Source organism: Biomphalaria glabrata, chromosome 6 (assembly GCF_947242115.1).
Source record: "Biomphalaria glabrata chromosome 6, xgBioGlab47.1, whole genome shotgun sequence".
In the NCBI taxonomy this organism is placed as follows: Eukaryota; Metazoa; Mollusca; class Gastropoda; family Planorbidae; genus Biomphalaria; species Biomphalaria glabrata.
This window is the reverse complement of record NC_074716.1, coordinates 7,896,885-7,912,962: the sequence shown is the minus strand read 5'-3', so window position 1 is coordinate 7,912,962 and position 16,078 is coordinate 7,896,885. Positions and strand designations below refer to the sequence as shown.

General features: G+C 35.9%; 1 protein-coding gene across 3 annotated transcripts in view; it reads left to right on the top strand.

Annotated features, from left to right (window-relative positions):
- The window catches only part of LOC106076921 (afadin-like), a 31,045-nt gene that overhangs the window by 2,692 nt on the left and 12,275 nt on the right, over window positions 1-16,078 (top strand). The window contains exons 2-8 of one of the 3 annotated variants that reach the window (XM_056034182.1): window positions 2,546-2,741; window positions 3,565-3,677; window positions 3,850-4,132; window positions 13,666-13,823; window positions 14,071-14,185; window positions 15,140-15,298; window positions 15,491-15,594. In XM_056034182.1, coding sequence (XP_055890157.1) covers window positions 2,546-2,741; window positions 3,565-3,677; window positions 3,850-4,132; window positions 13,666-13,823; window positions 14,071-14,185; window positions 15,140-15,298; window positions 15,491-15,594 — 1,128 coding nt within the window. Of the gene's footprint in view, window positions 1-2,545; window positions 2,742-3,564; window positions 3,678-3,849; window positions 4,133-12,323; window positions 13,050-13,665; window positions 13,824-14,070; window positions 14,192-15,139; window positions 15,299-15,490; window positions 15,595-16,078 lie in introns of those variants that run through there. The other 2 variants (XM_056034181.1, XM_056034183.1) reach the window with 2 other exon arrangements.

The window sequence follows — 16,078 nt, the reverse complement described above, 5'->3', positions numbered from 1 at the left end:
AGTTTTTTTTTTCAGTTAGCAAACAATCTTTTTTTTTAATCTTTTTTGTTAGCCATGTACTGTAAATACCAGATATTTCAAAGAGTAATCTTGCTAATTGTTTTTTTGTTTTTAATTTTTAAACATTATTAGGGAAAAAAAAAAAGAAAAACTGATTTAAGAAATTTTAGCATTAGAAAAATAAACAAAACATCTTTAGAATTTACATGGCTTATGCAATTATTTCTAAAACTAATTTAAAATATGTTTATATTACCATACTTACAAAAATAATTTTACATTAAAAATAATTAGCAATAATAAATTGCTTTTAATATATCTTAAATTGCAATTTAAATTTCAAATCCATCCATCAGTTTATTGCAACAGAAAATATTTACAAAATATCAATGGATTGAAAGTTAAAACTTTTAAATTCTGCATGTTGTATGTGCAAGTCATTAAATGTTTTAAAATGAGCACAAATGTGGCACATCATATATAGTATGTTTTTTTTTTTTAATTGTTGAAATGGAACTGAATCAACTAAAGGGTGGTAGCCTCATTTGTGGTCGAAGATAAACACTTTTCTCATTTCCCACAAACTTGAAAATGACCATAAAGTCCAATCCTTGCTTTAAAAAGAGGGCTGCATACATGACATTGGTATGTTGGGTCTACTGCAGATAAGCCTGCTTCTTCTCTCAGCCTTTGGTTTGCTCTGTGTTCTTTCATGCTGGCCACTCTCCTTGCCTCATATCATGAGAGCTCGGGAGCTAGTAGTGTTTTCCAGCCTTGAATGTTAATGTCAGACTCCTTGAGGAAGCTCGTAAGGGTGTCTTTGTAATGTTGTGTTGCCCCCCCCCCCCACCCCCCACCCAATGAAGAAGTTTTTTGGGAAGGTGATTTTCTGGCATTAGGACTACATGTCCCTCACATCAAAATTGAGACCTTTATTTGTTGTGGCGTGGATACTGTTTTCAAAGTAAATAATTTACAGAATAGTTGATATTAGTCAAGACTTCAAAAGTTTTTCATTTCACTTACCTTCAGAAACTTAAATTTCCCTTTAAAAATATTGTCAGGATTAATTTTAGTTAATAAAAGTTCCTACCAATACACATGCAAATTATCATAGTATAGGGTCACACTATATTAGAATTGTTGTTTAATGTACATATAGTATCTTATATCAAGCCAGGGACATTACAACAGGCTTAATCATTTGGATGTTTGTATAAAAGGTTTCCAAAAAAAAGAAAGCATTTATTTCTTTATGGACATGGGTTAGAGGAAATGACATGCTTTTTTAAAAATAAGTTTTCAGTTTTTTTTTTGTTTGTTTTTTTGGGTATCTATGCAATATTTTAAATAACAGCATTGCTGTTTTGTTTGGACACGACATGTACTATTTTGTTTCTTGAATGTTAATGGTCATCTGGACTGTTGCCTAGATGGTCCCAGGTTCCCACCCTGACAGCTGCCTCCCTATCCTGCATTACATTTAAGCTAGGAATAATCTTCAATGTTAAAAAACACCTGAAATTTAAAAAAAAAAAAAAAAAATTGTTTATATTTACTTTTAAAACTGGAGTTGTAGCATTTTAAAATTATTTTTTGTATGAATATAATTTTTTGCTTTAGCAAAAGTTTAAATAACTTTTCACCAGATATCTTATAAGTTTCTAACATTTTTTTATTTTGAACTATTAAAGCTTTAACTACAAAAAATAATTTCAGCAAGATTCAGGACCTGATGAATATTTTATCTGGGAGAATGGAATAACAAACTAAATCTATATTATAGACCTCTCTTTTTTATTGCAGATTCTTGCTCAATAAAATACATTTTATTAACCTACCCTTTTCACTATTTCTAAGAGTTAAATTCTTAAAGTTGATACATTCACGCGAGCATCAGCCCTTTTCTGTCCAATTTTATATGATATATAACATAAAGGGACACAAATATTGTTACATGTCAGTTTCTGGTTTGTAAATTGTATTTGTCTACATCCCAGCCTTACAATAAAATTAAACCTGTTTACCTGCATGCATTGCACATATTATAACCCAAAGCCTATTATAGTGCTGATGGGATGCAATAGTAGAAAGATAGTCTGGGTAATATTAGAACATTGAAATGGGTGCAGATTTGAAAATCAAACATAAAGTAACATTTCCACTTTATTTCTGCTTTACTCTTTCATAAAATTTGAATTGGGGTGAATTGAATTCAGAAGTGTTAAACAGATTCCCCTGTAGTAGTCATTGTAATCATGCGCATAACATCTTATTATATATCTTTTACATAGACCTAATTATAAGTATAAAAGTTGTTTTGGTTTTTTTTTGTTTAAATTTTTCTTTTACATTATACAGAATGGGTATTTTATACCATTATGTAAAGCTAGACAATCTAATATTCTGGCTTTACATTTATCCCCCTCTTCTTTTTTTTTCCCACTTTAGAATTTATATTTTTGTGAATGCTACTAGTTAACTTATTTATTCTTTAAAACGTTAACTGCAGTTGGTTAATATCAGTAGAAAAATATTATTTCAGGACTTGGAGTTTCATGGTGTAGTCAGGTTTTTCTTTCAAGGTGGAATAGGTGCCAATGTGATTACAAAATGTATCCGAGTGTCCAGCACAGCCACTACAAAGGAAGTAATAGGTGTATTGATAGAAAAATTCAGACCTGACATGCGCATGTTGTCACAGAGTAAATATGCACTCTACGAAGTTCATGTCAATGGAGGTAAGAAGAATACAAATTTAAAATACAACAACTTGTTTCATGCTTGAGCTTTGTCTTTTGTTTTTTTCATTATTTTTAAATTATAAACTAACTTAACAGATTTGGTTTGTGATAAAGCCCTAAAAAAAAAAGTTCTGAACCATCTGTAGCTCTTAATTTTGACCTGGCAAGAAATAATCTACAATCATTTAACTTTGTGCATAACTTAGTATTTAAGTAGAAGTTTAGGCCACTCAGCCACATGGTTAGTATATATGCGTATATGTATAATGAATAAGAAAAAATATATAGTACCAAGTGCAACTATAACTTAAATTAGCATTCAAATAAAGTTAATTATAATTAAGTATAAAAATGGATGGGGGCGCAGTAGCTGAGTGGTTAAGTGCTTGGCTTCTAAACCTGGGGTTCTATGTTGGAATCACTGTGAAGACTGGGATTTTGAATTTTGAGACTTTTAGAGGGCACCCCTAAGTCAACGTAATTCTATTTGGTACCTGGCATTATTTGGGGAAAGTAAAGGCAGTTAGACTTTGTGCTGGCCACATTAACCCTGCTGGTTAACCGTTTCCCAAAGAAACAGATGACATTAACATCATCTGCCCTATATATAGATCACAAGGTCTGAAAGGGGAACTTAACATTACTTTATAAAATTGGATAATTTATATTTTTTACTTTAAAAAAATTATAATAAAAATTCATGAAAGAGTTACAAAGACAGATGTATATGAAAATAAATACTTGCTACATTGTGATGTACTTTGTTTACAATATTTATCACTAACTGCTCTAAGTGACTGAGTTATTGTTTCTGTTACAGAGGAGAGAAGACTGGGTAATGAAGAAAAACCTTTATATGTCCAACTGAACTGGGGCAATGATGTTAGAGAAGGAAGATTTCTGCTCAGGAATGAGGACCACCCCACAGTCAGGGTAAGATTTAATATCCTCATGGCTAAGTGCTTTTAAACAAAAAAACTTTTGGCCTCATTCTTGATTAGCTTAAAAAGCGTAACTTCTTAAAACAGGTACTTTATTACATAATAAATCTCAATTTTTTTTTTTTTCAAAGTGTTATATAATTTACGACATTGATCTTTTCCAGGATCCTGCTTTGGGTTTTGACAATTCTGTCCTACAACAAGATCAAGCTGGATTTAAGAGAAAGCTGTCCAAAAGAGAAAAGAAGGAAAAGAAGAAGCGAGATAGAGGCAAAGAGAATGTGAATGGAGATGACAGTGTGGCCAATAAACTGTACGAGGAGGCCCCAGAGACTAGCTTCACTCGAAGTATTTCTAACCCGGAGGCTGTGATGAGGAGGAGGAGGCAGCAGAAGCTGGAAAAGAAGCTGGCTCAGATGAACGCTGTTGAAGGTGGCACAGATAGTGGTAAGTATAGGTTCTCTTTCTTAAACCCTGTCCTGTATTGGACTGTTGGGCACCCACAAATGTTATTTTAACCTAGTCCATCTGTTCCTCTGTGCATTTTACCCAGTGTAAGTGCTATTTAATGTCTTATGATTGTGACTTTTGCCAGCTTTCATTCCTTATTCCCTGATACTGTATCTTAGAGGAAGTTGTTTAAGTTAGACACTAGTTAGCAGGTTATCAGGTCTAATCCACTTTTTCATTGCTTTCACCTACATTCTGCAGGCACCTCTGTTTCAGATGTGATACCTTAACCAGAAAATGCCACACCCAAATTATTTTAATACAAAGTGGCAACCTAAGGGTCATATAATTGTAGTACAAGGAAGCAGTTAATTAAATTCCTAAATAATAAATCCTTAGAAAGCAAATAAAATAGGTGGGGAGATACAAGAAGTGCTATCACTGTTTAATTTGTATACAGAGGAGAACATTCCTAGTATATATAGACTAGAAATTGTAATGAAATGAACTCCAGGCCTACTGTAGCATGTAGACAAAGGTGAATCCAGAATTAATTATAGAGCAGGAGTTGACTTTACCCCCCCCCCCCCCCCCCCCGCCTTCTTTCCCCCCTCTATTGTGTCTCAGTGTTATCAGGGGAGTAAGAAAAGCTTGTTGTTAACCTTGAAGTGGAGGATTGTATTCAGTGCCAGGGGCTCAGGTTACCCATAAAACTTTCCCTCTCTATCTAGAGCGCAGCAGATGCCCTTTGTGAGACACACAAACAATACCCTAGGGTGTTTTGTTCCAACAGAACAATTACTGTTTGTGTACTGATAACATAATGAAACTAGCCACTTTGCTTTTGTGGAGACAACACTGTAGTGAAACTAGCCAATTTTAGAAGGTCTCCAAATGTACTAGATATCTTGGTATGTGTGAAACTGTCCCATGTGTCTGTGTGTGTTGTGTACTTGATGTGTGGATATTGTACACAGTTTTATCTAGTCTTATATGTCCCATGTCATAGAGAACAACAAAGATAATTATTGATTAATAAAGTCACCTAAAAATGTCTCGCTTGCAATGGACCCCAATCAATGAATGGCCCTGAATTTAAAAAAAAATAGATACAAGTATTTCAATGAACTAACTTTTCCCCTATCAAAAGATAACATGTTCCTAGTGCATCACCAGTTGTGTAAGATGTCATTCACAAGACAATATAAGATCATTGACGAAATAGTGAGGAGATTGGAAGCTCTGCAATGTAATTATTCTTCTAGACATGAACTTGTTGTCATGTGTCACTATGAGGGTAGATTTGACAAAAAAAAAAACCCCAACAAACTAGATATAGCTTATAGGGTCCGGTGCTGAGCGGTAAGGCGCTTGGCTTCCGTACCGGAGGTCCCGGGTTTGAATCCTGGTGAAGACTGGGATTTTAATTTCGGGATTTTTGGTTGCCCTTGAGTCCACCCTGCTCTAATGTGTACCTGACAGGGTACCTAATGTTAGTTGGGGAAAAATAAAGGTGGTTGGTCGTTGTGCTGGCCACATGACACCCTCGTTAACCGTGGGCCACAGAATCAGATGATCTGTACATCATCTGCCCACAAGGTCTGAAAGGGGGAACTTCTTTGTTAACTTAGATCTAGCTTAGATGCAACTGAATGAACTAGAGTTAAGAGAAGACAAAAAGTCGTGGCTGCGAACCTAACTTCATTTGAAACAAAACATACACTCACACATACAACTCAGACTGACTTTTTTTTTTTTTACATGTGTCAAAAACTTTGTTCCAAAAACCCATAGTTTCTTATCTCTGTGTGTCTGTGATAGAAGTTGATAGCACTACAGTCGGTCATCGTTTTAAGTGAATTTATGATCTATTTGATTGGCAGACGAATATCTAAAATAAATTGGAACCAGCCAATAAACTTTCAACTTTATTTTCATTTTCAATGCTACAAATCTAGGTCGCAGCAATGAAAGGAAAGTGATGAGTCTGTGTCTCTATAATGTACTAAGTTGTTAATAGTTGGCCTATAGAAACTCTGAACTCCTATAGCTTCCATTGGAACTGACTTTTTGTTTGCCTCAAGTTTACCACAGTCGTGTGTGTCCCAAAAGGGGGGGGGGGGGGGGGAGGCGTGACAACAGAAGAGTTTAAAACCTGCCAGTATTTACCAATCCTACATGGTAGGGTTGTTCACTTTAGATCTATGCTAGTATCTACCAGTTTAAATGTATATCATCTACAAGGCGGGAAATACAACTTTCTCTTATTTGACCCCATTGTCTTGCAATAAGGTTCAGGCAAGCTCTCGTGTATGTATTGTAGGTTAGAGCACCTCGGGGCACTCATATTTATTCTTGAAAGTTATCCTACTTTAAGAACAAAACAAGCGTGCTTGCCGTAAATGGGCAGAAGAGAGAAGAGGCTTTTTTTTTAAAAAGCATTTTTCGCACGTTTCTTTTTTTAAATCCATTCTTTGCCCCCCCCCCCTTTTTTTTTTCTCTTGGTTGTCTAAACACATTATTGTTATCACTCGAACTCACTAATCTATCACTTCAAAACGTTCGCACAACACGCACGATAGAATGGCCTTATCCCCCAGACACCAGGGAACATAGCCCGTCTCTACTCTTGAATGACCTCTTCCTGGTACACTGTATCTCACTACTACACCAACCAAAGTGGACCAAGTTAGTCGGGGCTCATTAAGACAGGAGTGAAAGATAAGCTGAGCTGGTTGTTATTTCTTGTGGCTCTCTCTCTCTCTCATCATTGTGATCCGCGCTCAGCAAGTCTAACTTGATTTCTTGCTGTGTGAATACAGCAGAACCTTGCAGCCTACTATTGTTTAGTTACACACAAGATTAGCTCATCTTCATTTATTTACTATTAAGAAAAATAGCTCCTATGCGTTAGTAGATGTCTAGTTAACATCGACAATGAATCTGATACATAGTTTGGATTAATTATTATTTTTGGTTTACAATTATACATTTAAATGAAACATATTTTTCTGCTTTGATGTACAGAAATGAGATGATGTCTGTAGTATTTTAAACCCGAGATTTCCTGATTTGTTCAACTATTCCTCTGTTACACTTACTTCCTGACGCACTCGGGGGTTCAACTGTCATTTCACACACGAACCTTTTCTGTTGTATACGTAGTATAGTACTGACTTTTGTGTTCTCTTGTAGCCATTGGAAATGTGTGCAATTTTATGCTAACTCTTTAAATCCAATCGATCACATTGCGAGATTAATTGCATGCACACATAGATCTATGTTATACACGTATCACATGCCTACTGTGAACTGGTGTTAAGTACCTGACTTCTTGGTTAGCAAATTAAAGTTTGGCCAATTAAAACAATTAGTCTCTTCTGTCTTCAGTGTTGATCGAGCGAGACAGGGCCAGTCTAGACACTACGTGGTGTTTCTTTATCAGTCCTGCCGCCTGGTTTCTAAACACTGTCCAGTTCACTGGGTCATGCCCAAGTCTCGCTCTAGTAATGCCTGAGGCGTAGTCGTGTTGCTATTGTTTCTAGACCCATTCATCGTTAAAGAACTCTTCTATGCCCAATAACACATAAGGACTTTACCATGTTACTAGTATGACTATACCATGTTAACCTGTATTTCTGTCGCCTATTCTGGTTGTCGTTCTTGACCTAGATGTTTGTCTTGGGTGTTCGTGGACATTTCTGAGTGAGTCATAGCCTCTAGCTGATGAGTGAATGTTTGGATGAGTTGTCATTGGGATTGATCTCCACCAAACGAATGATGTTAGAGGACCAAGACTGTCATTTAGCCTTCACCGGCCGGTTTATTGATCCAGATACGATTGGGGGGGGGGGGCATTCCAAAGGGATTATGTTTTAATTAATTAAATACAAAAAAAATGCCCTAATAGTATCTTGAAGATTTGCTTGCTTCCCCGACCCCATCCCTGTGGTCAATATTTGAGATTGTCTCCAGTAACCTACAATTTCAAATGTTCTCTAGTGAACTCTCTCCTTGAGGTCACTCTCTTTAATTACAGGACTTGACTGGGAAGGCACGTCTAACACCTTACCGTCACCTAAAATAGCTGACGCCCTACACCTCCCCGTATATCTTTTTCCCCGCCCCCCCCCCCTCCGCCAGGCCAGGTACATACTGTTTCGCTTCACATTCCATAGCTAGTCCACAAACTATGAAACTGTCACTTCGATTGTTCTTACTAGTTGTGTTGAAGTGGGTTCAATGTGCATATCGTTGAGACAATTGTTAACGATCAACTCTTATATTCATGCATTGAGCCCTTTTGCCCCCCATTCAGATCAAGTCTATAGTTTTAGAGTTCAGTAAGCTTGTATTTAGTACTGGAAGCTCCGAGTTCAGTGAGGTGTTATTTTGTTGTCGGTATAGACTATGTTACAATTTTCATAAATCATACGTAGATCTCTTTGTCTTAGTTTTTTTTTTTTTTTTAATTAATTTTTTATTAGAGCAGTTTACATTAAAAAAAAAAGAGACATTTCTTTTTATTGACAACATTTCATCGGAAATGTAATAGTATGGACCATATATTTGTTGGACTACTCTTGATTATCGCGATAACATTTCTATTCTACAAGTCTTAGTTCTTCTATGAATGACTAGTTGATTTGTGGTACAAATGAGTTTAAAAAAAAAAAAGAAGTAAAAACTTGCACAAAGATTCTCTTCAGATAAAGTTTTGATTATTATATTACTCACTTGACCGATCTTTAAGCAGATCTACTCGGAATGCCTCAACAGCTTTTGTACTAGGCATAATGTGTGAATACTGTATGCGTTTAGATCTAAAGGGATTCTGTTAAGTATGTGTAAGTATTGGATAGAACCTTTGTTTCTACTGTAACCAGTGTATTGACATCCCCCCCCCCCGACATTCAACCTGCTCTACCATCTGATCGTGTGAATTTGTTCCAGTCAATATCACAACTTAGTAGTCCCCGAAACCTTCGCTTCACATACAAGTGCGCATGCGTGGTTTGCCGGTTAGGAAACTTGTTTTAACTACTTTGGACGTTACAATGGCACCTTGTGTGTGTGTGTGTGGTACGTCGTGTGAAAGGACTTGTGTGTGCTGCATGTAGACGCCGTATCACATTCACGACACACACACACTGTGTGTGTTTCCTGACTCTCATCGCATACCTTGCCATAGTTATAACGCGATAGCGTTTCAAATCACTTCAAAACACAACGTAACAATTTCTTTTTTTTTTTTTTGGAGTTGTTTGAAGCATAAAGGTTAGGAGCCCCATCCACTTCAGCTCCCCACCCTGTTCACGTTGAGATGCGCAAAGATCAATGTCCTGTACGTCCTTGGCTAGTCTCACTGTGTGCACTTAAGTCAAAATCTCAAAGACTTGCCCATTTGTGAACAGCAGCAGTGGATGTGTCAAGATGAAATAATACATTCAGCGATGACCTTAAGTGTACCGCCATGTCGCCCCCCAAAAAGATAACACTTCCGTCAGACCGTTGTACCTTTGTCGAGGGGGAGGGGGGCACGGTATTTAAAATGAGCTTGACATTTCAGAAAAAAAAATTGACACAATTTACTTGCGCCCCCCCCCCCCTCTTTTCTTGACTAATTTAAAACTTTGAGCCATAGCCGTGGCTTTTTAAATAGTCAAATGATCGAAACTGATTGTTCCCCCCTTAATATATCTATTCTACAGGTGGATATTTAAAACTAAATGTGTCGTCTCTCTTAGGATTGAAGTGATAGTCACTAACTCGCGCCATCAACCTATTACAATAGACACCCACTTAAAAGTATACAAGAGACTACAAGAACACAACAACAGTCAGTCCAGCGAGGTGAAAACAAACACTCTCTAAACCAGTGGAGATTTTAAAGTTGTTTTCTCATCACTTCATGATTGCAAAGAACTTCCCCTCAACACGTTGAAGCTGTATTTGTAAAGCAAGAACTGAACTGGTTGTTACTAGCATGCTAGTCAGTCTTGTTTTCAGTCTACCGCCTCTCTTGCACATGCTCATGGACGAGGGAGCCAACAATAGAGACAGTTTTCAATCAAATACTTTGTGATACTGGTACAGTTTAGTCATTTCTGTGGGAACTAGTTTCTCACCACTGGGTTCTGCTGCAACTAAGGACAAATAAAATGTAATAAAACTTGCTCGTTTCCAAATTCACACATTTTATTCTCTCTTTACTGTGTCCTCGCAGGAATGTACACACTTCCGGTCATTCTCTCCTATAGATTCCCACTTACATATATATACAAATAAAATTGGATTATACAAACATGCATACTTTGCACCGTGGTCCTCCCTGAAGGAAGTGTTTTTTATTCCCCAAGCTTTGTCGAGGTCTACTAGTCAAGTCAGATGAGTTCTCAGGAGCTTCCCGTCATAACTCTTTCAGTAGTCCTGAGTGGGACAATCAGAGCTCATACTGTTAATAGCGGTAAATGTTCTACTGTAAGTGAAACAACAAACTAGTGCCAAGTTTCACTTTCCTGTTTATCTAATACTCTTGAACATGTTCTAAACGATCGGAGGTTGTAATGTCTCAGGTGGAAGCTTACAAACCCCCCCCCCCCCCCCCCGTCTCCTCAAATTTATTTTTGGTCTGCCAAGGAAGGATTAGAAGATGGCGCTGTCTACCTGTAAAATATTAGTATGACATCCTTTTAGACAGAAGACTTTAAGAAGAACCGGAAATACCAGTTGTCGGACTACACGTTTGAAAATAAAGTCGGAGGGTTGAAATCCAATGAGCATGGAGCACATATCAGTAGTATTGTTTTGGACACGGGAGATAGTATTGTTGCAGTTCCTGAACGGAGAATAGATAATAGACTTAATGAGGACAACGCAGAGTAGTTTTTCAACCATACATATCAATACAGATTATAATGTTCAAGTTTCATCCCTAACCCATACAGATTATAATGTTCAAGTTTCATCCCTAACCCATACAGATTATAATGTTCAAGTTTCATCCCTAACCCATATAGATTATAATGTTCAAGTTTCATCCCTAACCCATACAGATTATAATGTTCAAGTTTCATCCCTAACCCATATAGATTATAATGTTCAAGTTTCATCCCTAACCCATACAGATTATAATGTTCAAGTTTCATCCCTAACCCATACAGATTATAATGTTCCAATTCATCCACACAAATGTAACGTACAACGTAGATTATATAAAGTGATTTGAAGGAACATTTGAAGATGATTGTGTGACCACACAGCGTCTGCAGTAGTCTCGTACTCTTGAGAAAATGTCTTCTTTGGAGATGTTCATACTCAAAGTTAATCACATCCCAGCTCCATGTTTTCAGTTATTAAATTTGATTTTTAAAATAAATATATATAAACCATTGCAACTGAGTGACACATTGAAAGAACTTCGTTCAATGTCATTTAGATTTTAACTCTCTACCGTAGACTTGGTCCTTGTAAAGTGATAGTACTTTTAGCAGTGATTTCGCTATTCTATTGTTAGAGTCAAACTCGCCTTAAATGTCCTGCACTGACAATGATGCATGTAATACAGTTCCTGCACTCACATAACTCTGTGTATGTATAGCATAGCAAAGACATAATGCATACTTATACATAGTAAAGACTTAATACATACATGATAACATACATAACAAGGACTTAATACATACATGATAACATACATAGCAAGGACTTAATGCATACATGATAACATACATAGCAAGGACTTAATACATACATGATAACATACATAGCAAGGACTTAATGCATACATGATAACATACATAGCAAGGACTTAATACATACATGATAACATACATAGCAAGGACTTAATACATACATGATAACATACATAGCAAAGACATACATACAAAAGAATAAAACAATAAGAGAGAAAACAAATGACTTTGACGAGGTACACGTGATACATAATTGGGATAACCATTCATTTATGTCACAGTCCTATGCCCCACTCTGGATCATGCATGTCTTTGTAGACAGGCAAGTGTACTTCCCATGCCCCGACCACAGCACACAGTTACACACAGTATCTGGTCATTGTCTGCTTAATCAGTAGCCGGACGTGGGTCTGCTTGCTTGATCGTCTGTATTGGTTATGGAGGCAGGCGGAGGAGGGCTGCTATTGTACAAAGGAGGGGGGGGATGGTTTTGATGGCCGCAAAAAAAAACCCTCATCGAAACGTGTTGTGACCCAAGGGCCATCCATGACCTCAGCGTGCTCTCTCCACGGAGAGAATACTGTCTGGTGTGACATTTTGTTTATTTACTTTCTGGCATTGTGATGAGTTCCTTGTAGAGTTTTGTATTCTATGATGTCAATCAAACAATCAACATCGTCTGGTCAACTCTTGTGTGCGTGTGTCAAACTTTTAGGCATTCTGTAGTTCCTTGAACAAAATGTCTGCTGGAAGTAGTTTAGCACAATTCTTTATGAGATTGAGATAAGTTTTGTTTTTCTTGTTCTTTGTGGTGATATGTAAGCCAGCATTGTTAGCTTACGTGAAAATCTACCTGACCTACTTTAGAAATGGACCAGCTCTACCCCTCCCCCCTTTCCCAAAATGTTGCCCTTATCGTTAAGGAACCTGGCCTAGTGGCACACTGCATAAAGGAAGCAAGATCTATTTGTTATTTGATCCATTCTTTGAGTAAGCCAGGCGCCCATATTCTGCTGTCAACAAGGCCTATTTCCCTGCTGATACAGTCCCAGAGTTTATTAGCTACTTGTATTCATCCAATAAACACCTACACTGTTAACATGGAGACCAAAAGCAAGTTTAACTAAATATCTGTTGAGATTTTAAACCTTTTTTTTTTCTCAAATTAAACATAACAATATTTTTTTCTCTCCTTTGTCATGCTGCCATCAAAGGATGTGGTGAGCATCTATCTTAACACACTATTATTTAGATAGTAGTCTAGTATATATATATATATGTATGTATTATGTGTCCAAATCTATTGGTAGGGTTTTTTTTTTTTTTTTTTTACACCTTCTGGTAATATGGCATGTTTTAGTTACATTTATAATGCAATTATTTGTTTTGTGGTGAAGGTTTTCAATATTTAAGAAATATGAAAACTGAAAGTTTATGTTTTTATTCTCAGTTTAGTTGCAACAAATTGGCAGTTATCTAAAATTATATGTAACGCTTCCTTGATTCCCCAAGCTCACATTGAGTGATTGCATTTTTTTTTACCTAGTCCATATTTTCATGTTGAAGAGTCTCTAGATTCCAAATACTATCTTGAAATTCAATGCTTTTAGCTGTGCAATTTGAAAAGTATATTTTGGTTTTCCCACATAACAGTAAAATATATAACATTGAATAGTTTTTTATTTCTTCTTTTTCTTCTTTGGTTGGTATAGTACATTAGAACCACTTTGAAGCTTTATAGAATAGGATAAAAAAGGAATTGAAAAAAAAAACATCTGTATTTTTAAATATTATTTAAATTGACTAAAATTTTGATCTCAATAATTTTCTTGTCAGGTGGTACACTTAAAATCTATGGAGAATCCTTGCAGCGGGAAGTTCCATACAAAACATTATTTCTTTCAACTGCGGATCCTGCTTCTGCTGTTGTCAAGGAAGCTCTGGAAAAATATGGCAGAGAGAAAGAAGATCCCAACAACTACTGTCTTGTTGAGGTAATACCCTTGAAATGTTTGTATTTATCATTGAGGTACATAGCTATGTAAACATAGATCTGGTTATGTTTGTATTTATCATTGAGGTACATAGCTATGTAAACAAAGATCTGGTTATGTTTGTATTTATCATTGAGGTACATAGCTATGTAAACAAAGATCTGGTTAGCGTTATCTATACCTAACTTGGCTTTTTCGTGTTTGTTAGACATTATATGTCTCAATATATATATATATATTACCATAGGTGCTGCTGCCCCCTGGTGGTGTTGAGTATCATGGAGGCTCTGTTGGGGATGAGCGTGTGTTAGATGACAATGAATGTCCTCTGGCCATAGTCATGCAGCATACCAAGCACAGAGGTCAGGGTAAGAGAGGTTTGCAAATGGCATGCACACATATTGTATAGGTCTGTGTTGACTCCTGTTGTTGTTCCACTTAACACTCAACTACACAACTTAACAACTAATTTAAATTGTATGTGGGGGACAAACATTGGCATTGTGTATTTAGAGATGGATTTACTTTTGATAGACCTCAAACTGTATATGCATGGTCCTTGTTTGTACAATGTCTCTGTAAATTAAAATTTTAGTTTGGGAGGTTTATAGGGCAGTTGTTGTAGAATTCATATTCCAATATAATTTGATTACTGAGCCCAAAGCCCTCTCTCACTTCCCTTAGTTTCTTAATTTCCTTGAATGGACACATATAAACATAAATGTAAAGTTTCAAGTCTATAACTGAACTTTAAGGCATGTGAAAACTTGAATGTGTATGTTATGTAGTAACTTGATCAATTACTTGTTTAACCACTTCCTAACAAGTTCTGTTCTATACTATATCCACTGTTTAGTTTGTTTGTGTTTATCTTTTGGGACATTGGTTGTTTACAGATTAATATGTGTGCTTAAAGTAACCATTTGCACCTCATTAATTAATACTAAGCATTAGTCTAACCCTGACTAATTTAATACTACAAGCAATGTTTTTGTTTTTAATTAGTTCATGATGTGAAAACATGGACTTACTAATCAACCTTTTTGACATTTATAATGAACTACTTATTTTAAACTCTTAAAATTAATTCATAGACCTTTCCTAGCATTTTCTAGAAAAATGATTTACTACTTTTATCTCATTTTTAGCATGTTTGTGTTGTGAATCTGTTTCTCTTTACTGGCATCACAATGAATGAAATGTTATCACAATGAATGAAATGTATTTCAGTTAAATGTTTGAAGTGAAGCCATACATTATCATCATTAGTTTAGCTATTTATCATTCTTTATTTTCAACATATTTGTGCTCTGTAGGTCACATCATATTTCAATTACGAGAGCGCTCAGCTGATTATAAAAAGAGAAGCAAACGTCCAAGGGCTGTATCTCAAGATGACCTTCGTAATCACCAGAGTGATCATAGGCACACCAATGTTGACATGCTCCCATACCTAACAGAGTTGAATGTTAGAGGTACACTTATAATCAGCATTGTTGGTGGTGTTAGTATTAGCAAAGCTAAATATAGATAGTTTCTGGCTGTAGCGTTTAGGGTTTGGCAAGAAAATACAACGCATTCAATTGTTAGTTAACAGGAAGCTTTGTCACACTCAGTGTATTTGAAAGTGAAACTTACATTTATAGAATGTATTTTGAATCATTTAGGTAAACCAAAGCGCCATGTACTTCCATTGAATGTTACGGAAGTTGTCAATGCCAGTGAGGTAGCTAATAACAGGCAGGACTATAATGGAAAACATTTTCTACAGGTAAGTGTTTTCTTATTGAGATTTTACAAGAATGTTTTCATGATTGGCTTTCTTTTTGTCCCATATAATGTTGAAACCTAAAATCCTATTGGTTAGGATGACCTACATCAATTATGATGAGTAATTAAAAAAATTCAATTTTGTTTTTTTCATTGGTGGAAACCAATGTACAATCCAGCAATTTAATTGAAAAGTTATGCTCCTGGGTACATCTTGTCAGTAGTTGTAAGAAAAATATTGTATTAAAGGACTATAATAGTCCATAAAACACATTTGAATTTACTTAAATATATCAATAATTAAAAATGCAGTTGGCAAAAGATATTTTACATACAATTGAAGTCTAAAAAATTTAATAGATCTGATTTTTTAAATTTAGTTTATACCAGTTCATAGCTAAAAATTCATTTTGCAAACTGGTTGATTGATTTGAATTGAACCACTTAATGTAGCAGATATGCAGTAGTACTGACAGACTAGAACC